The sequence below is a fragment of the Typopeltis vanoorti genome, chromosome 4 (genome assembly GCF_054136105.1).
Source record: "Typopeltis vanoorti isolate ZY-2024b chromosome 4, IOZ_Tvanoo_1.0, whole genome shotgun sequence".
NCBI lineage: Eukaryota > Metazoa > Arthropoda > Arachnida > Uropygi > Thelyphonidae > Typopeltis > Typopeltis vanoorti.
In genome coordinates this window covers 169,642,141-169,665,373 of record NC_143552.1, presented here as the reverse complement: position 1 = coordinate 169,665,373, position 23,233 = coordinate 169,642,141, and the positions used below count along the sequence as shown (strand labels likewise).

The 23,233-nt window shown below is 35.5% G+C and overlaps 1 protein-coding gene across 5 annotated transcripts in view; it reads right to left on the bottom strand.

Moving 5' to 3' along the window:
• Positions 1–191: 191 nt before the first annotated feature.
• LOC150107839 (branched-chain alpha-ketoacid dehydrogenase kinase-like) overlaps positions 192–23,233 on the bottom strand; it is a 309,936-nt gene continuing 286,894 nt past the window's right edge. For all 5 annotated transcript variants that reach the window (XM_090392088.1, XM_090392087.1, XM_090392090.1 and 2 more), the window contains one exon: positions 192–4,646. In XM_090392088.1, the coding sequence (XP_090248214.1) occupies positions 4,502–4,646 (145 nt within the window). In that variant the 3' untranslated portion in view covers positions 192–4,501. The remainder of the gene's footprint in view (positions 4,647–23,233) is intronic.

The window sequence follows — 23,233 nt, the reverse complement described above, 5'->3', positions numbered from 1 at the left end:
AATTCCATATCCAAATTGGATGTAGATTAAGCTTCTAGAACAAATTTCTTTTGTATTTTTTTTTTTAAAGTACAATCTGCATATTATCAAATTCTAACTAGTGCATTTTTTTCCTTCTTAACCCCCCCCTCCACATTCATGGTGTAATTCAGATATTTTACTTAACGTAGTAAATAAATTCAAATCACGTGTGAAATACACTACTAAATTTATTCTAACACTCCATAAACTATGCCTGTTAATAAAGAAAGTGTAGCAATAGATTCAACATAAGACTGCAATTTAAAAACTTCTATTTTGTATAATTCCAGACTTCAATATTAACACCACAGTATATTTATATACAATTCATTTATACACTTATAGATTAGTATCAAAATATATAACCTTGCAAACAAAATATACATGGCCAAATGGCATGAAGTATTTTACTTACATGAGTACCATTTATATACTAATAATTTTACAGCTTTAGATGATTATTATAGCACTTATTCTATAAACAGTTGAAACCTGTGTATACACACACACATATCTGGTCCTTCACAAATTTAAAATCAGATGTACTAATTTTTTTGGTTCTTAACAATCAAAAAGGCATAAGTTAATTTTGATGATTAAAGATTTAAAAACTTATCACAATATCTTACAGATCCATAATCAACTTTCAGGAGTACTGAAGAACATAAATGTCAAAACACTTAGTATGAAATACTGCCAAAATATATATTTTTTAAAGAGTTTATCTGGATTTCTTATTAGGCTACGCTGGCAGTTCAAATATATGGATAAGTAGGATGTAGACAGCAAATATAAGCATTAAATCAAATATAAAGATGGACTTCTTACTGAAAAACAACTTTTGGCACAAAACTACATATGCATAAAAAGGTGCATCATGTCTATCATTCTTCACTGCTCGAACATCTAAGCCTCATAGAGAATGAAATATAATTTTACTGAACTGGATGAAAATAACAAAACGATAGCATATTTCAAGAATATCATGCACATGAAAAATTTTTTCGTCACAGTGTTGATTCTAAAATGGAGTTATTTGCATGTAGTGGGAAATGGGAATCCTATAATCCTGAAACCTATTTTGAATGAGTGAGATAGCTCAAAGGGGTTCTATTATTTTTTTAAGAACCAAATGGCATTAATTTAATATACATTTTAAACCAACTTGTAATATATATAGACAGGGTTAAGAACATACATACACACTAAATATAACAGGTATTTAAATAAATTATAATACCGAATTAACTCATGTAAAATATTATTTATTAGTATAATTTTCGCCTGAGTATTACAGGCATCTTCAGTACAAGGTTGAACAATAACTGACAATTCCAAAAGGCACCACCTAAGTAGCTAATGCAAGATAACTATAAAAGGTCATTAAATTTTAACTTATTAAAAAAAAAAATAAATAAAAACTTACATAAAATAAAAAATATATATAATTAAACATACAAACTTATTGTTTTAATACTGACCATATTGTAATGCGTACAAACATCTTACATTCTTTGCCTACCAGTTTCGCTAGCAAACTGTCTAGCTTTTTCAAGGCGTTGACGGGAAAGCATAAAAAAACTAGTAAATGCAAATTGAAAGCAACATATAAAAACGTTGTAAACAATCTAGTAGCTAAAGTTACATGTTCTCTGTCACGCGAACGTGTAACCTTAGCTACTAGATTGTTTACGTTTTTATGTTGCTTTCAATTTGCATTTACTAGTTTTTTTTTATGCTTTTCCATCAACACCTTGAAAAAGCTTGACAGTTTGCTAGCGAAACTGGTAGGCAAAGAATGTAAGATGTTTGTACGCATTACAATATGGTCAGTATTAAAACAATAAGTTTGTATGTTTAAAAAAAAAAATATATATATATATATACACACATTTAAAAAAGTTAGGAAAGATTAGCTGATTTAAAAAGCTATTTCCCACAAAGGGGATAGACACAGACCATCGGATCTGTTTAAGTTAGGTGAGTGAAGTAAAGTTTCACGTTTCTTTACAAAGTGTCTATCCCCTTTGTGGAAGACGGTACTTTTTAAATCAGCTAATCTTTCCTAACTTTTTTTAATTGTGTGTGTATATATATATTTTTTTAATTATTTTATGTAAGTTAATTTTTTAAATAAGTTAGGAAAATTTAACCTTGTATTGAAGATGCCCTGATACTCAGGCAAAAATTATACTAATAAATAATATTTTATGTGAGTTAATCTGGTATTATAATATATTTAAATATGCCTACTCATGGTATTTCCTTATTGAAACATATTTTGTACTGAAAATAACAATACATCAGCTTAGTTAAAAGAAGCATTTGCTACATCATACATTTGAATAATAATGGATTGAGAGTCTTCATGTTAAGAATAGATATGCCAGTTATTTTCTAATTTAAATTTAAGGAAATAGAAAGGTTCAGAGCTCACCAAGTTCAGTAGCTTTAAACGCAATTTTTCTTCAAAGAATGAGTGCTGAAGCCTATTTCACATTCTAATTTAAATCAGAATGATCATCTATTCTTAAACTTGAGGATATTTCTTATCCATAGTCAATTGTAATTATCTCCTTCACCCCTTTTATTACTCAATGTATGTTGCACTCTGGTGCATAGTACTTGCTTTTATATGGTAACAGTCACACAAGGCTATGTCTCATGCTTGCTATATCTAGGGCCTGGCTTGGCTGTATATTATGTCCTTTCTACATCAAGTGGGTGCATTTTTACAAATTGACCAATATACTTTTCACGTAAAGCAAATATTTATGAAGTGTCTTAATATAGAAATCTTAGAAGTAATGTTATCTTATTTCAAGTCAAACCCCATTTACTTTTCAAAATATTGTGTTGGTTTCTTCAGCTTGTGCTGTATATATTAATACCTAGCATATTTCAAATTTTATGATTTTATATTATCCACTAAATCAGTAAACCGGATAATTTGAAAATTATCCGGTTTACTGATCAATTTTCTTAGAATAAATTTTCCTTACATTTTGAATGAGGTGGTTACAATGTACTTATTGTTACACTGATGTACTGTTAACTTCAGTATAAAATACCTGTTGCTAATTTTCAGTGAATCCTTTCATATTTACCATATATTAGTGCAAAATAGTTTAAACTGAAATGTACAGAGTACCTGTTCAAGAAATTGCATGCTATCCTGCAAATGCAATGTAATTTATTGAATGCTGACATCTCTGTCCTTGAACATATATAACCAAATCAGTTCTGAAAGATGATTATTTAAAATGCCCCAAAACTTCTTTACACCTTATGTATATATATATATATATATTGCACCATTGGAAACTTTTTATTTTTAAAAAAATAAAAAAAAAAATACACTGATTTATTATACCTAAGAGGCTGCATTTCACAATCATTAATACACATATCATTTGGAGGTAATGAGATTCTAATTTAGATGACATATATGGCACTAATGCATACATTCAGGGATGGTCTTAAAGATTTTGACACTGACCTAATTTTTTTCCAGCCCTTTTATGTGCTCAGGCCAGCCCTGAATAGATTACATTACTGAACACAAAATTCACATGAGATTTCCATTGTATATAAGTAATTTGTAAAATTCAGTCTATAAAAAATTCATAAGGTGGAGGGGTGGGGAGTTAGAGAGAGAGAACAAAGTGTATTATGTTTTATAATGGCAAATCAGCCTGTATTACCAATTTATATTAATGCAATAACTGTCAGTTCTCGTTACTTTTTGCTTGTTAATGATTCACTGACAATGTGACCCTAAGTGATCTTCACTAGCTGATATGTAATTGTGACAATTTTTGAATAAGGTGTGCAAAGCACATATTTCAAAATTTAATGAAAACTGCTTTTCTTGGAGAAGATTACTTTTAAGATACTGCAACATAAAATTTACATTGCCATTTATGAAGTTTATTGTGATACCAAGGTAAATCAGAAAATTTAAGATTTACTTTCCTAACATGAATGTATTTTCTAAAAGTATTTTCTCCTTCTCCCTCACCATTCTTTCTTTCCCAATTAATTCATGTGGTATCATGAGGTAGTATGCATGATAAAAAAAAAAAAAAAAGATTGTTACTTAATGAAGCACAGACAAATGACTATTCTCTCTCTGCTCATATTACATTTCATAGACTAATATATATAAAAACTGTAGCTTAACAGTATTCATATACTATTAAAAATAAATAATGAGTAACATCTGTTCGATGTCAAGTTACATGTAGATTGCTAGTGAGATTCATTTATTGAGAATTCTTGAAATAAAACTGATTGTTGTGACCACGAATTTCTTGATGAAACACTTCTGTTCTAGAATAATTAAAAAACGTTTGCACCACAATGCAGAAATTTTACATGATTAGGTTTAGAAAAAATACAGTATAGTATTTGCTCACAATATAACCACCTAGGCAGAAGAAAGGAGGAATAAAAACAAGAAACTTTCGGCTACAGCATCCTATATTCGAAAACTTTCATGTTTTCCATCTATGTGTCGAAGTCTTAAATACACATCTGTACCTACTCCTTGCATGGTTTCTATGGTAAGGCTTCCACCAAGATATTCAGCATAAGCACGAGCAGTAGGAAGCCCAAATCCAAACCTACAGATAAATAATGAAAAACAAAATCGTTATAGTTCCATTTATATAAGATTTAAATAAAATGAAGTATGTTAAATTCAAGGATTAACAGAATTCCAACTTGCGTTTTTATTGTAAACACTGATTATAATGCTTAGACTAAAAGTCTCCACAGCTCATTTTGGTACTGACAATGTGAAATGAAATGGGTTCAAATTCCATCTGGGAAGATATGTGCACCATGAGCAGTTCTTTCTCTTCCCAGAAACTGAGATTTTTACCCAGCAAAATGGATAAACTGACCAGAGAATATATGCAGCTGACAGATATACAGCATGGCGCAAAAAAAAAAAGTACTGAACTTTGACAGTCCCTTCAGTCATGCGCTCTACATGCGAGTCTACGGCATTACATTAGCTATAGCAATGATGTTGATGTTAGAAGAAAAGATGTTTATTGTTGAGTATTATTTTCATTCATAATGGAGGTGGTAGAGCAAAGGGTCCAAGTCTACGATATGTTTGTGAGCAGTCTGTCATTTCCGTAAGCGTGAAGTAAGCAATAGTGTCATCATTGCCTTAACCAAGAGCTTCCAATGTACTGGGAGTGTTCTGCCACAATGCAAAGGGCAGTTGCAGAGACCACGAACTGTTTACACAAATGAGAATCATGGGTGCCTTTTCATACATTATGCAGGTGGATCAGTGTTTAACAGCAATGGATTATGCTGCACAGCAGGAATACTGTGCATATGTATTTATGAAGATATGTCCTTCCTCCATAGTGTCTGGTTCTTGGATGAAGCACATTTCCATCTAAGCAGTCACATAAACAGACAAACCTACAGGTTTCTTAGTTTTTTGAAACCTGAAGTTGTCTAAGAGAAACCTCGTCACAGCAATGCGTAGCAAACACTACATTGAGAATATGTAGGTTCAATTCACCCAGGTGGTGCAAAAAACATTCCATTTTGTGCACAGGTATTCTAACAGGTCAGAGGAATCTGTCACACATCACATGAAATATTTATCAGAACACTTTCCCAGGGTTACAGATTTCCCATACCCTTTACATTCTCCTGATCTCACATGATTCAGATATGTTGAAGAAATGAGTATTCCACCACGACCCATCATCAAACTTTGATGAACTAAGGTATGAAATTACATAATATGTCCTAACCCTTAACCACCATACCCATGTCAAGACTGGTTATGGTGTTTAAAGGACTATTCAAGAAGGTGGCAAAATATTCTGGAGGTTGTTGAGGAAGCTTAGGAATGGAGAAAAGAGTGCTATAAAAGGAGTTAGAGATGATAAAGGTGACATGAAAACGGGAGAAAAAGATATCCTTGAAGTATGGAGTAATTACTTTGAAAAGCTGCTAAATGAAACAAGCAGCGATGACAGCACAGTGGTAAAAAAACACTGACCAGGCATGCAGTCAGGAATACATATCCATACTTGAAGTAGAAAAAGCCATCAAAGGCTTGGAATGTGGAAAGGCAGGAGTAGATGATATTCGACCAGAAATGAAGTATGGTGGTATAAGAGTCTTACAGTGGCTGCACTGCATAGGTCAGAAAGCCTGGACAGAGGGACGAATTCCCGATGATTGGAGTAGAGCTCTCATAATACCCATATATAAAAAGGGAAATAAAACTGAATGTGAGAATTACAGAGGTATTTCCCTACTGAGTGTGGCAAGATCTATGCAAGTATACTTGAGAAATGGTTGAGAAGAATTGTGGAAGAAAAGCTTGGTGAAAAACAAGCTGGATTCAGGCCAAATAGAGGCTGTCAGGATCAGATCTTCACTTTACGACAAATAGTCGAGAAAGCATGGGAATATAACAAAGATCTGTATTTAAGTTTTATCGATTTGGAAAAGGCATATGACAAGGTGCCAAGAGAGAAGCTATTCAATACGCTGCAGTTATATGGTGTCAATGGGGCATTATATCAAGCAATACTTAGTCTTTGAGTTGTAAGTCAGCAGTTAGAATTGAAGGAAGTAGAGGAAGATGGTTTAATGTTAAATCTGGTGTGAGACAAGGATGTACATTATCCCCTCTGTTATTCATTATCTATATGGATCACATTATGAAGGAAAGTGGTATTAAACATGATATCAAAATTGGAGATGTTAATGTCAGCTCTTTGCTTTATGCGGATGATGTTATACTTCTAAATAAATCTGCTACAAGTCTGCAAGATTCTCTGACTAAATTGAATAGCTGTTGTAATAGATATGGTATGAAGGTCAGCAATAAAAAGACAATGAAAATAGGCAGAATCATTGAAAATGTCAACTGTGTTGTGAATGGAGAACCTGTGGAACAAGTAAAACATTTCAGCTACTTAGGCACGATTTTTAGTCAATATGGTAAATTAAATATAGAAATAGACAACAGAATCAGCAAAGCTGGTATGGTGGGAAGTCAATTGAATAAATTCATATGGAATAAGAGAGAAATTAGTCAGAATTAGCTTGGTCTTCCTCTGGGTCGTTTTGCAGCAAAACGACCCAGAGGAAGACCAAGATATAGGTGGATTGATACGGCACAAAGTGCCTTAGACGATAGAAATATAAGATCTGATAATGTTGGAGTCTTGACAAGCAACAGACTGATTTGGAGGAAAATTGTAGATAGGAAGTTAGTAATGATGTAATTTTTTCTATGTAGTACTATCATATCCTGTACACCCCTTGAGGGTACATGGCAGAAATTTGATGATGATGGATTTTGCATAATTTTCTAAAAATCTAACATAATATATCATGACTAAGCAGTAGCACACTCAGGATTTAATCTTGGGGGGGGGGGGGGGGAGTTGAGTAGACGATACACACTATGCATCGTAATGCAACCTATGAATGAGCATCTGTAATGATCGCTAATTCATATAGAGTGTCATAAATTTTCTAGTGTTTTTTCCCTTTTTCTTTGGGGGGCATCTCCCTGTGACTAAGTCTTATCAACAATTCTTTTCTAAATTAATGTATTAATTGTTTGGCCTTTGACTTACTTTAAAAATGTAGTCCTTGGGAAGTTCATTCATGGAAACAGCTGATCCTACTGAGGTAGGTATAGAAGATATAGTAGAGGAAGTGGTTAGCATATCTGGTCTCAGCCAAAAGGCTGCGGGTTCGAATCCTGCTGTAGGCATGGATGTTTGTGATTTGTCTGTGAAAATATTATAGTGGTGGTGGTGGGCAGTAGATGATGAGATTGAGTGGTGGAGACTGAGAGTTGTAGAGTAGATGCCCTTCCTCAATGTGTCAAACAGGTTTACAACAAAATATTATTACACTCCAGTAAAATTAATATTTCTAGTTTTGTTCGCTATCTTTCTTCAAAACTGGTCTTATTTGGTTTCTTCCCTTTTAATTCTCTTAAGCACAAACTACTTCATTCATCTATATCTTGGTCTTCTGCATCTTTCTTGCTTTTCCTTGCTATTTTTTTTTGTTGATTCAAATGCTTGATTGGCTAATCTTTCAATCTCCCATTCTGTTTATTTGATCTACTCTAAAGTGAAGTTGTTTTAGTCTTAGCTTACCTGTCCTGACATTGTTTTCTGATATTTTTGTTACTAACATAGTTGACTCACAATAGCAAACATCTGTAGTGACCACACAAATATACCCAGACCTCGTTATGCGGCCGAGATACGTTCATGAAAAGTCGGCTGCAAAGCGAAATGCTGTATAATGAATCATTTATTTCCATATAAAGCCGTATAAATTCGGTAAGATCCGTTCCAATTTTATAAAAAATAGAAAATCATTGGGTTTCTGGTTGAAAATGCTTTTTTTTTTAATTTAAAATATTGTTTACATTAGTTATTAATAAAAACAAAAATATAACTTATATAATACGTACTAATAAAATAAAACGAAATAAAACACAAATAACAAATGAACGTGTTTTTTTTTTTAATTTTCGAATCAGTCTGATGATGAATTGCACGACATCACTTCGTTAATGTCACCATCTGTTGTTGTCTGAGGACCCGGTTTAAAAAATTTGTCCAACGTTTGTTGTATTGCATCTCTTTTCTTTTCGCAATTCTTTGTAGCAGTTAATAACTGTGTTAATGCCGCAAGAAACTTTGGCGCTGCGTTCTTCATTAGGATCGTTTTGAAGTAGGATGTTTATTCTTTGTTTGAAATGAGTAAGCACATTTGATAAATCCTTTGAGGTTAATTGTTGGCAAACAACTGGCTCGTGTTGTTCCTCATCAAATGTACGAATTATGTGCTGCGCGACTACAAGACGACGCAAGTAGCGTTCCTGCGCAGAGCAGTGCGGCTGGCCTAGAACACATGACAAAAGACATACACAGGGGATTTCCTGACTTTTTGGCCGTATATTGAAAAATTATAAGCCGTAAATCGAAACTTAGCCATAATTACACAAGGCCGTTATAGCAAAAAGCCGTATAGAGAGGTATGAGTGTACTTTGTTATAATGAGCTTTTAGAAAAGTATTGCTGCTCTTCTAAGCAGGACACCCAGGCCAGTACCCAGGTTGTTTGCAGACAATTTGGTACCTGCATGACACACCTGAATGGTGCACCATAGGAAGCAGTAGTTGAATAGTCTCAATGGCTGCTTGAACTTTCCGTACTAGTAGTCTCATAGCCAGAGCAATCACACTGTAATCGTATGAAAGCAACTCCAGCTAGTGCTGAAAAGCAGCACTAGCTGGAGTTGCTAGTGCTGAACGATATTGTTGCAGAGACTAGACAGGAGAGGTGTTCAGTCATAGTCCCACATTAAGAATGTAAAGACATTCAAATTATCAATGCATTTGTGGTACATGAACCTACAGATTCAGTTCATGCTTTTACCACAGTAAAACTATTAGCCATACTTGCCACTACTTATCTTTCATAACAACAAAAACCTTACTGCTCAGATTATTGCCAGATTGACCTCACTAACAGACAGTCAGGGCCAGTCAAAAACGTTGCACCTTTATCTGATTGTGCATGTGAGCTCGATCCAATCTATCCTAACTTTAGCTAGCTTACATAACAACTTATCTTAGTACTAGTCCTTAAGCCTATTAGAATCTATAATCAGACTTAGCATTACAGTTTTGGGTGGAGACAAATCACCCAGTTACAGTTGCTGAATCTATTATAATAGAATATATAGTACACCTAAACCTCTTTTTATGCGAATTTTTTTTACGCGAATTGGGATATCAAAAATATTTTTTTTTTAACCAACCTAAAGTCTAAGTTAGGAAAAAATCTGTAATTAAAGAAAATTCTGGGAATTTTGTAGAATTGCATTCTCGTTTCAATTAAGAAAATTCTAAATTCTAGAAAATTCTGAGAATTTTTTAGAATTCTCAGAATTCTACAAATTCTCGTTTCAATTAAGAAAATTCTAAATTCTTACGAATTTCATTTATTGGGAATTCCCCGAATTACAATACATAACTGACTGCGCATAAAAAAGCAGTTCTTGGCAGTTTGAATTTGGTGTTTGAGTAGACAACACAGTTACTGCATTTTTTGTATTTGCATTTTTTAAGTGAAATCAAAATAAAAATCACGTTATAAAATTAAGAAATAATAAAAGCTATATGTAATTTTCAAACTTTCATTTCATTAACCGAAGATTTTAATCCAGCTCTCACATGATGTTGCCGGGGGGGGGAGCCGTTTCCTTGGATATAAAAATTCAAATTTCAGATTGTCTTCAAACTGGGGAAGGTGCGACAACTGTGGATAAGCATTTTCTAGTCCGCAAATCAACTGTCAGATCTACTATAATGAAAAATGAAGAGACTATTAGAAAAGCAGTATGTTCTGGCACAAAATTGAGTGCGAAATTATCAACAAGAGATGTTCTAGAAAAGGCCGAAAAAGCTTTAGTGATGTGGACTGAATATAATGCACAAAAAAGAATGCCAGTTGACGGAAATTCCATCAAGCAATCAGCATTGAGATTTTATGAACAGATTAAAAACTGCAGCCAGATACTTCATCTCAATCAAGGAAAAAATATGAATTTCATGCAAGCAATGGTTGGCTGGCTAAGTTTATTAAAAGACATGCTCTTCATAATATAAAAATTAAAGGTGAAACGGCTTTTGCTGATGAAACAGCTGCTAAAGCATTTCCACAAAAACTTGCTAAAACAATTAAAGATGGAGGTTACACTCGTGAACAAGTTCGGAATATGGATGAAACCAGCCTTTTCTAAAAAAAATGCCAAACAGAACTTACTTATCAAAAATGCAAATAACTGTTGGTGGGTTCAAAACAGCAAAGGATCGCATAACACTCCTATTTTGTTTGAACGCTTTAGGAGATCGGATGTTAAAACCACTGCTCATAAATCGATCATTAAGACCACGGCCAATCAAAGACGTAGATTTTCAAAATTGCCAGCTCATTGGATGGCCAACAAAAAAACTTGGGTGACCATTGATATTTTCACTGAGTGGTTCCACAAACATTTTGTGCCAGAAGTTAGATGCTATTTGAATGACAAGGGTCTCCAATTTAAAGTGCTTTTGATTCTTGATAATGCACCTAGTCATCCTGCCATATAACACCCAAATGTGCAATTTTTTTTTTCTGCCACCCAATACCACATCATTGCTACAACCTCTAGATCAGGGTATAATTGCAACTTTTAAAATATATTATGTCAGACGAACATTTCAGTACGTTTTGAACAAGTTAAATGATGATGAAGCATTGTCAGTTATGGATGTGTGGAAAAAATTTTCAGTTATGGATTGTATTGACCAGGTTCGGTTATCGTTATCTGAATCGAGACCAGAAACTATGAATGCATGCTGGAAAGCTATTTGGCCCACACGTGTTCAAGGGAATGCTCCTGTTCCCTTCAATCATACTGCAGAATTCCCCAATACAATAAGTTTGGCATGTGAAATTGGCAGAGAAGGATTCAATGATCTTAAGTCAGCAGATATCGAAGAATTGTTAATTGATAACCTCTTAGCGAAAACAAAATAGTGGAGATTGTTTCTGAGACTCCTGAAAGCGAAGAAGTTAATGACAATGATCAAGATAATTCTACTTTTACTGCTGATATAATTAAAGAAGGTCTTAAACTGGCCAGTAATTTAGGCAATTATTTTGCCCGACATGATCCAAATGAAGAATGTGCTGGGAAGTTTTCACGTGAGCTTAAGTTGTTAATGTCTTCATACAGAGAATTATATTGTGACTTATCTAAAGCATCAACACAGCGATTAATAACTGAGTTCACGCCTAAAACTACTGAAACAACCAGTGGTACTTTTGTTCAAGACATGACAAGAAGAATTCCACAAGTTGAGGTGAAAGTCAATGATAGTTCTAGTGATATTAGAGTCTCATGAAAACAAAAGCTTTTGCGTTTATTGTCAGAAACCGATAGCGAATAACAATTTTTTTATAGAATCCTTAGCAAACAATTGAAATGAATGTTTTTTTTTTTTAAGTTATTAAAATTCACTATACGTATGTGTGTTCTCCATGAAATGTAAATAAAAATCTTATGATCCTAACGAATTTAATGTTTGTTTTTTTTTCATTATTTTGCTTATATTTCAGGTTTGGAACCAATCTTCACTTTTTCTATGGAGTCAGTAGTTCTTTTTATGCGAATTCTATTTACGTGTAATTTTTAGGAACGTATTTATCGTGTAAAAAAGAGGTTTGGGTGTACAAGGAGACTAATTCTGCCATTGAAGACATCTATAAATCCCTTTCCCACGATTTTCCTTAGAGCTCTCGCATCTATGGTTTCCAACTGTTGATTCCTTTTAAACCTAACTCTCATATCCAAATCAAGCAGTTTGACATTTTGTATAGTTTAAAATAATGTTTGAAATGATTTCTCTCTTTCTATATTTAATTTGGCATCTCTGCTACAACTGTCAGGTCTAATATGTTCCTTAAGGAAATATCATCATCACAAACCATGGGCACACTGCCTGTTGGTGTCTGATGCCTCCTACAGATGTGTCCAAATAATTGCAGCTTCTGTTTTATAATCTTCTGCATTAGATTCTCTTTTGGTTGTATCTTCCAATAGAGTTCTTCATTTGTCATTTTCTGTACCCATCCTATTCTTAGAATCTTCCTGTAGCAAATTCTTTCAAACGCCAAAATTCTTTTTCTCATCATCTCATCTTCCTTTTCCCTCTTTTACCTTGCGGTGTCGAAGGTTTATTAATCATCGGACCTCAAGCCATTTACAGGATAAGGTGGTCAGCCTTAGGCCCTGGTGTATCCTATGCCTGTAGTATTGAGTTCTCAAGGCTGGTTTGCCAGCTTTGCAGGATGAAAAACCCCAGGATAAACTGGGGAAAAAACCCTACTGTCCATGCCCAAGACTGCTAACTTGGCTATATCCTTCAGCTCCTCACATCACCGATGGGAATCGAACCCAGGATACTCCTTCCCCAGGTATATGGTTGCAAAGCGCACAGCCGCTAGGCTAACTGCGCGGACTGAATTCTTTTTCTTCATTCCTTATTTATTACCCGTGTTTCAGATCCATACAGTACACCGCTAAAGATGCATGTTTCCAGTACTTTTAGTTTTGTTTGCAGGCTGATCACTTTACTTTTCCAGATGTTATCCATGGCCTTCAGATTTGTTCTTCCCTTTGCAATCCTGATTTTTATTTCTTTTTTACAGTCCAAGTCATACGTCATTTTACTTCCCAAATATGTATAAAATAATGGAGACAATGCATAGACCAGGCTTAAACTTTATTTAACATCAAAACATCCCTATATCTTTCAGTTCTAAACATCCATGTATTAGGTTCTATTTACAACGTGCAGATTAGTTACTCAAGTTTGGAGGCAAAAGGCTTCAATAAAGAATTTTAAGTTTCTATAATATTTGGCTATAAAATATGGTCAGATACAGATTTAGTGTTCATGTCTCCCCCTTTATTTCAGTATACAGGAAAACCTTGCTTAGCGCGAATTTGATATGCATGATAATCAGTTAGCCTGATTGAGTGAAATGATACTATTTCCCGTTTTACACAAATGATTAATCAGTTAACGCTATTTTTTTTGTTGCCAACGTGCAGCGAGCGTAAAAGCTGCAAGTCATTAAGAGACATGAAAGTGGTACAGTTTGGAATATATTAAATAACAGCAAAGAACAAGGAAAAGCTACTACTGCTTCTTTCAGCATGCAGATTACCTGAAATAGAAGCCATTTAATGACCGAGATGGAGCATCTTCTATCACTCTGGATTGAGGATTGTAACCAAAAAATAATAACTCTTAGTACAACAAATATTCAGGAAAAAGTTCTCCATATTTTTACCTCATTGAAAGAGACCAAATTTCAAAAGGAATGTGAAAGCTTTACTTCAAGTTTAGGATGGTTTGGCCATTTTAAAAATTGAACTGGAATACATAACATAAGAATAACTGTGGAATCTGCTAGAGTGGCAAGTTTCCTGAAGAATTGCAAAGGATAATTCAGGAGGGTGATTATGACAATCGACAAATATTCAATGTCAATGAAATTGGTCTCTTTTGGACGCACATGCCAACAAAAACTCCTATCTAAAACTGAAGCATCTCAACCAGGATACAAAGTATCTAAAGATCGTTTTATACTACTTTTATTAGGAGGCAATGCAGAAGGCGACTTTAAACTCAAGCCTATATTAGTTCAAGATCTAACATTATTGAAGAAATCAGTACAATTGGAAAAGAACTTGGATTTAATGAACTGGATAATGAAGATGTGAGAAACTTGCTCAATTTCCATTCAGAACATTTAAGCGAGAATGATCTCTTTCAACTAGAACAGCATGCGTATGATGAAGAAGAAGATAAGGTGTGCGAACAAGAAGAGAATGTTATGACTAAGAAGCTACCTGCAAAAGAATAACTTGAGCTAGTTTTCAATTACATTGAGCATGCTAAGGAAATTTTGTTTGATGCAGATAGAATCCTGACATGGAACAAAGCTTGGAAGTCCACCGAAATCTTAATAAAGCATTCACCAGATATTGCAAATTGCATGACAAGATGAGAAAGTCGAACACAATTCAAAACATCTTAATTTTTTTGTAAAAAAGTAAAAATTTAAGCAATTAATTTTATCCTCCACTATAGCTTATGCTGTAATTTTTTTTCTAAATTTATGCTAACTGATGGATGAATTATAGTTATTCCTATTGTTTATTTATTGCATTCGCTTAGCGTGCATTAATTGATGGTTTAATTAATCACGTTAAGCAAGGTTTACCTGTATATACTTTCTTGGGACGAGGTAAACTTAAAGAGATCCTTATCGCATTCCCATCTGGTCTTGGCACTTGTTTGGTTTTTCCTTGCAACTATTTTGCTTTCTTTTTTTAATTTAAATGCTTACATAAATCTTTCATGGAACACTAAGGAAATTTTTTCATAATTATTGCTACTTTTATTTTCCCTTTTCTATAAATTAATGTCATGAGAGCTCTAATCATCTACCAGCAAACTTCTAACACGGCTTTCTGAATTATTCAGAATTTCGGCATCTTAGATGAAAGTGACAAGATGTTATTTATGGTAAAAGGATATTTATATTTAACTTTATTTTCAAAAATCTTTAAACGATTTGGTTTAACTACTATTAAACATAGCATATGCTCTTAATATAGTGAAAAATGTATGAAAGCTAATTATGCCATAAACAGGAACTCACAAATTTGTCTTTTATGGACAGACAGGAAGGTTAGCCCCATATGCATAGGATAGGGAAAAGAATTACATCTGCAATCATGACTAGTCAGATATTGTAGATGATGGACAATTTAGACTTCGCAATTTTAATATTGTTTCCCTGACAATGTCTCAGTGACAGATGAAATATACAAGTGATTATATATGTTGTTTAATTATATGTGCTGTATTTATTCCATTAAACCCCATAATGTTATGGGGTTTAATGTCATGCCTACTCCATATATTAGTACTATATGGAGTAGGCATGACATGCAGAACTAAGCTATATGGAAACTTTGTTTATCAAGGGAACTCAACAGGATAACCTTGCATAAATGGGCAGGGACAGTGGAATCATTCCTACGTGTGTTAAGCTGAAAATTAAATTTTGCTCTTCTAAAGCTCTTCAGGTACGCCAGCTTTTCTTTACTGTGAGAAAAGGGCGCTGCTACTCTTATCAACACCACCATTAACTCTCTACAAGCAGAACTGTCATCAATTCTTAATCTGAACTTTGACTGTTCTCTCTCTAATATATCAGCCCATAAAGAATTTCTAAAATTAAGAAGAAACATTAAGAAATATAACAATCTGCAAAGATCTTTTTCTCAGCCATTTCAAGTTGTGCTTAGCCTTTCGTCTAAACTGCTTGATGAAACAGCTGTTAGTGGCCTTAGTCACAACTCTGCCTTCTTTAGACTTCATCCTGCACATAGAATGTGGTATTCACAACTTACCTCCTATCACCCATTTCCAATAATATCAGGTTTGACAGCAAACATCCTTTCTCAAACTTTGCTGTCTAGAAGAAATCTCTAACAGCCAACTTCTCTCAATGCCAGTGAATGTAATTGGAAGAGGAATGTCTTGCTGAGAGACCACACTACTTATAAACCTCTAAGCATGACATGCAGAACTAAGCTATATGGAAACTTTGATTTGATTATGATCCCACTAATTCTCAAAATAAAATGTTAAAAGCTTCTTAAAAATGTCACATATTGGCCTCCTGAAATAGTTAAGAAAAACTCATCATCGTCATCATCATCAAATTCCTGCCATGTACCCTCAAGGGGTGTACAGGATATGACAGCACTACATGAAAAAATTACATCATTACTAACTTCCTATCTACAATTTTCCTCCAAATCAGTCTGTTACTTGTCAAGACTCCAACATTATCAGATCTTATATTTCTATCGTCTAAGGCACTTTGTACCGTATCAATCCACCTATATCTTGGTCTTCCTCTGGGTCGTTTTCCTGCCAACCTGGCAGAGAACACTTGTTTTGCTAATCTTTCCTCTCCCATTCTATTTAAGTGACCATACCATCTGAGATTAGCTCTGCTAATGCATTCCTGGATGCTGACAATGTCAAGTTCTTTCCTAATATCCTCATTAAGGGTCAAAGCTGTATAACTGAGAGGAGACCTCCACATAGCCTTTAAAGGAATGCGGAGAACCGACCAGGGCTTCTGACCTAATGTCCAATCCTCACCTTCTCATGGTGCACCCTGTTGGGTATCTACTTTGATACTGAACGAACGAGGATGGGCTGGCAATTTGGGATTTAGCCGACCAAATTGTATTCTTATTGGTTAAACCAAAATAATGACAAAATAAAAAATGATGGTACAACATTAAGAAAAACTGAAACCATTTAATCCTCCCCATATATACAGACTGTCATAGATTCATAAATAATCTATGACAGTCTGTATATATGGTAATCCTCTGTCCCACAGTAATATGTTACTCACCCCCATCTTAGGTTAGCTAAATCCTTACCACTTACAGGTCATTCTGCTTCCTATATTAAAAATTCCACTTATTTCAAATCGTTAATCTGAAATTTAGACAACGATATCCGTGATTAGCTTTGATGTCACCTTCCTTTTTACCAATATGAAACTTTAAATTTACTAAAAAGTGTTTTCCCCCTGGATATTATTGATCTTTTTAATTTTACCAATCATTCTGGCTACTTCACTTGAAAAAACACTATTTATAAACAGATTGAGGGTGCAGCCATGGGTTCCTCCTCCTGGCTAATTATTATATGGACACTTGAAAATTTTGCTCTTGATACTTTGCTCTGTGAAGGTAATAATACAGAGCAAATGAATGGTTTAACAGATAATTAAAAAAAGAGAAGTTAGATGCAATGAGTGAAATCGCATGGTTGAGTGGAGCGATACATAGGGCAAAGCGGCAGCTGGAGCATATGCACAAATGTCTACTGAGTGTACCAGCCAATAAAAAAAAGTATGATAAGAAAAATAAGAGTATGATTGTGAACGTAAACAAAATGAAGGAGCAAGTCCTGTATGGAGATTCGTTAGTACGAGGTGTGATAATTGAGAGTGACAAAATTGTACCAACCTGGTGCGACCATTAAGGACGTAAGTGAGTCTATTAGGGAGCAAAAGCAAAGGGTGAAAGAAATGATAGTGGTGACAGGTACGAATGATTTGAAAGGAGATAAAATGGATATCATAGAGGACCTGAAGGAATTGTTTGAGGTAGCAAAAGAGAAGAGTGAGAGAGTTAGGATGGTTAGTCTGTTGCCATGGCATGACAGTGAAGAGTTTAGGAGCAGGGCCATAATTGCTAATGACTTTATGCACGGGTTATGCAGGATGAGTGGTGTGGAATTTGTGGACATGTGGAGCGAGTTCGATGGACGAAAGGATCTATATAAGATGGATGGTTTGCATTTGAATGGATTTGGTGTAAGGAGACTTGAAAAAGTGTTGTTGAATGAAGTGGATGTGCAGAATCAGGGAAACTAGATTTATTAAGGGGGGGTGGGAAGTAGATATGCAGAGCTTAGGGAGGCAGTTGAGTGTATGAATGAGTATAACATGCCCAAGCGAATAAGAAGGACAACAAATCAGAATGCGATAGTTAGTATAAGGCATCAAGGTAGGGATGGGACTAATGGGCTTCTACAATTCATGCATACTAATGCTAGGAGTATTAGGAACAAGAAGGAAGAATTTTTGGCCTTGGTTGGCACATCCAGACCACAGTGTTATGTCTGTTTTTATCTGCCCTTTGTATAATGCTATTTGATTTAGTGGTCACTACTCTTTCCTTTACCTTAACATATAAGTTGGCCTCTGTCTGCTATCTTTGACCCTTATATATCCTCAAATCATTTGCCTAACATTTGAGTATATGATCTTACTGCTAATCTGACAATCTCTAAATTTTGGGCCCCCAGAAAATACTTATTCCCTGATCTCTATAAGTAATCCACATTTTTGCTCAGACAAATTTATTTCCTGCACCAGCCTGGGCTTTAAGGACAGAGTCAAACTCATCCTAGGATGGTTATAGAGTATCAGATGCTACTAATATAATTTGCTTGAAATCAGAAGCCGTAGGTTTTCTAGTCTGTTTGCAGTTGCTCCCTTTCCTTTCTTACATAGGATATTCCCGCGCACGTATATGATCACTAGGTTCGTATTTTTATGAAGGGTCTAGGGTAGTCAACATGGTCAGAAAAACAAGCATGAATGGTAACATACAAATTTAATGAATTCATAATTAATTACAATACAAAGACAAAATTGATATTAATGCTAGATTAAAACTCTTACGTTTCTCTCACACTCAGATAGACATGGATTTCTTAATCTTTACAATACTATTCCTTCAGGTATTAGGTATTTGGCACATTATTAATCTCCCTCAAGAGGTCATGACAGAATCTCCAGTAAATTAACAGTTCTCAGAATTCAGTCTGATGGTATAGAGTCATTCACACATATAATAATCCTTCATGTTTATCCTGATCATAAATTCGAGTTACACTTTTTTCCGTTTCTGTTAGTCAAATTCTCTCAAGGGCTAGAATATGTAAAAGTACTTATCTACACTATCTCAGGTTCTTCTGAGATTTTCTCCGTCCTTCCTTCTTACGAAGTTCTGGCTGCCTTGGTTCTGTTGCCAAGTTGGAATCACGTGCTCTCGCTGGATAGGGTGCTCAGTTTCTTTACTAAGGATTTACGTCGATGCTATTCCTTACCGATGCCCTGCATTCAAGATTTGCCGTGTTCTGTGGCAGTGCCATACTGAGTTTTCTCGGAGATCATTCTTAAAGATAAGAACTGAATCACGATGACCACTCGAAGCACATGGTGAGAATACAGGAACAAACAAAACGGGGCGTTTCAATTCTGTGTTGCAGGTTTTATACGCTCCCCAAGAGTGCCACCTTTCCGAGTTTCACCTCTCCTTTCGCCTTTCTGATTTGTCCCCGACTGGGTGACTTCACCAATCCTCATATGGGGCTTTCCAATTCTGGGAATGCATGCATCTTGATGTTTTCTTAGAGGTAGCACCCATGGACGCTTATGCTGCTATTGTAGTACTGGGCGACCTTTGCCCCTTCTTACCGAATTATTGGCATTCTTTCACGTGCAGAAATTCACTGATAATTACTCTCGTGAGCCCTTTTTGTTGACTTACAGTTACATTAAAGTATAAACACACTAACTACAATACAAACAGTTCTTATTTCTTTTAAGACATAGTTAAATTATGCCAAATGATAAGTATGCTCATTTAATGGATATCTTCTGTTAGACTCTGGAAAGGTGACGTCATTTAGAATGAGGTCGCCCATTTCAGATCTAACAACAGGTTATTGGCATTAGTGAAACATGGCTGACTGAAGATGATATAGCTATTGGGATTGAATGTGAGGGATATAGTGTGTTCAGGAGTGACAGGGAAAATAAAATGGGGGAGGAGTATTATTGATGATAGCTCATGAGCTGCAGCCAAGGAGAATAGAAGTTGAATTGCAGGATAGAGAAAAGAGCACATTTGAGGCCATTTGGTGAGATTGAGGCTAGCAGAACAAAATATACAATTGGGTGCTGCTATAGACCAGGTGATGGAATAGATGGTGGAGATAGTATGCATAAGCAAATAGAAGAAATGAGTGGAAGGAGGGTAATTATTATGGGAGATTTCAACTATGGTAACATTGATTGGAAGGGGGAGAGGACACATGGGAGGAAGTAATTGGATTTTATGCCGTTATTAAGGGATAACTATCCGCGACAGCATGTAATGGAAAATACTAGGTCAGAGAGTGCTTGACCTAGTAATTACATCTGAGGATTTGACTGTAACGAATATGACCACATTGTCACCAATTGGTGAGAGTGATCATAGGGTCTTGACTTGGGAGGTGGCTAAAGGTGTGGAATTTACAATTAAGACAGGGTACATGTGGAATTATCGGGCTAGTAAGTATGCCAAGCTTAGGAGTTTGATTGGTTTTCAGTGTCATGGCATGTAAACCTGCAAGAGCTGGATGTTGATAGTGCATGGGAGGCAATAGCTGACTGTATACCTAGAGTCCGAATAATAAATCAAGTAGGAATTAAATGGATGAATAACACCATTAAGCTTGAGCCGCAAAAAAAAGAAACAACTGTGAAGGGAATTTAAGGAGAAAGGTGATCTGCAGGCACATGAACGGTATAAAGCCCAGGCCAGAAGGGTAACAAGTGTGGTAAGAAAAGGAAAAGCGGATTATGAACAAACTTTAGCCATGCAGGCTAAAGAGAATCCCAAACAGTTTTTTCGATATGTTGCAAGTAAAAGAAAAAATGTATACGGCAGATTGATTTTAAAGAATGCCGATTGTAGGGAGGTAACCGAATCAGTTGATATAGTAGAATTACTGAGTGAGCACTTTGCAAGAGTATATCATCCAGGTGGTGACATTGCAGAAATGGAAGAACAAACAGCTTATACGGGAATTGTGGTGAATGAAGTGGAGGTGAATAGTCTATTACAAAACCTCAATGTCAATTCATCTGCGGGATTAGATGGTATACCAGCTCGTGTTGTACGAGAAGTGGCTAAAGAATTATCAGTGCCTTTGACCATTTTGTTTAATTTGAGTCTCAGGTCTGGGTTAGTCCCAAGGGGGGTGGAAAGAGGGGAAAATAGTTCCACTGCATAAAGGAGGTTCCAAGACTGCTGTTGAAAATTACCGACCGATCAGCACATCAGGAATCGTTGTCAAGGTCTTGGAGAAAATAGTCAAGAGGAAAATACAGGATTGGATAGATGAAAATGGGATACTGTATGGGGGACAGTATGGTTTTGTGAAGGGTAGATCATGCCTCAGTAACTTGCTCATGTTTTATGATACAGTGACGGCTGAAATGGATAAGGATAATGGGTTTACAGTGATTCTACTGGACGTTGCTAAGGCCTTTGACAGGATACTACATGGAATTCTAATCAGTAAACTGCAGGGATGGATGTAAGGTTGGTGAGATGGATAGGAGGGTGGTTGATGGAAAGATATCAGAGAGTGGTTTATTCAGGATTGGAGTCCAAAAGACTGCCTGTGAATAGTGATGTGCTGCAGGGTTCTGTTCAATTTGTTCATTAACGATATAGGAAAGGATCTGAGAGGAACTGTGCATCTGTTTGCAGATGATGCAAAGTTGGGTAGAGCAATAGTGAATGCTCAGGCTGTCAAAATTGTGCAGGATGATTTGGATAGTTTGGAGGACTGGGCTAAGGAGAATGGATGTCAATTTAATGTGGAAAAATGTAAGGTTTTGCATTTTGGGGTGAAAAGATTAGCAGCAGTATATCACATTAGTGGAACTGTACTCCAGGAGATTGACCAGGCCAGGAATTTGGGAGTTTTGGTGAATAGGGAGTTGACGTTTAGGGGACACATCGCAAAAGTGGCAAAATCAGCTCGTCAAATCACTTGGTTGCTGAAAAACACTTTAACGAGCAGAGACAAACAGGTTATTGTTCCTCTGTAGTTATTGAGCCTTGATAAGACCCCATCTACACTACTGTGCCAGATATGGGTGCCAGGGTTTCTTATTGATGGGGAGGAGGTGGAGAGGATCCAGAGACGAGTGACCAAGATAATAGCATGACTATGGAATGAACCTTATGAGAACAGGTTGAAGATTTGTGGGCTGCAGAAATTGGTTGATAGGCAGAAAAGGGGTGATATGATTGAGACATTCAAATTACTGAAGGGTTTCTATAAGATTAATTGAGAAGATATTTTTGAGAATAGGACTGGTAGTGGGAGGACTAGGGGCCATCCATGGAAGCTTGGTAGAAGTGTGGTTAGCAAGAGTGTTAGAGCAAGGTTTTTTACTTGGAGAGTGTTAAATGAGTGGAATAAACTGCCAGAGTCTGTTGGGGATGTCATGACTGTAAATGAGTTCAAGGTGAAGTATGATAGATACTGTGTGAATGTTGAATAGTTGTTCTTGACATGATGTTGGGCCTCCCTCGATGAGTCTAAGGACTCCTTGGAGCTGCCTGTAATAATAATAATAATACTGCTATTCTCAAACCTTCTGGTATATATTGATGTGTTTTCTATTCAGCCACATGGCTTAGACATGTTCCTCCTCCATCTCAACAGAACAACACCCCCAGAATTCAGTTCAGTATAGAAAAAGAAAAGAAGAGCCTGCTTTTTCTAGCTATTCTAATCACACATCTTCTCAATGGCAATTTTACTTTCTCAATTTATAGAAAATCCACCCACACAAGTAGATACATACAAACTTTCCCATTCTTCCCTCCTCAACTACATGGTATTATAAAAACCTACTGAGGCTGATTTCTCCTTTATTCGCCAGACTTTCCTGCCCAATAGCTACAGTACAAAAAGGTCAACAAATTGCTCCTCTCATCCTTCAACAGGTTGACTATGGTAATGCTATTGCTGTTCCTTATATCCAGGGCACCTCAGAAAAAACAACCAGAACTCTAAAAATGGGAAATCTGCTTTGGATACTTTGCACAGAATCAAACAGAAAAAACTACTATGTTTCACTACAAAATCAGCAGCAGAATTTTT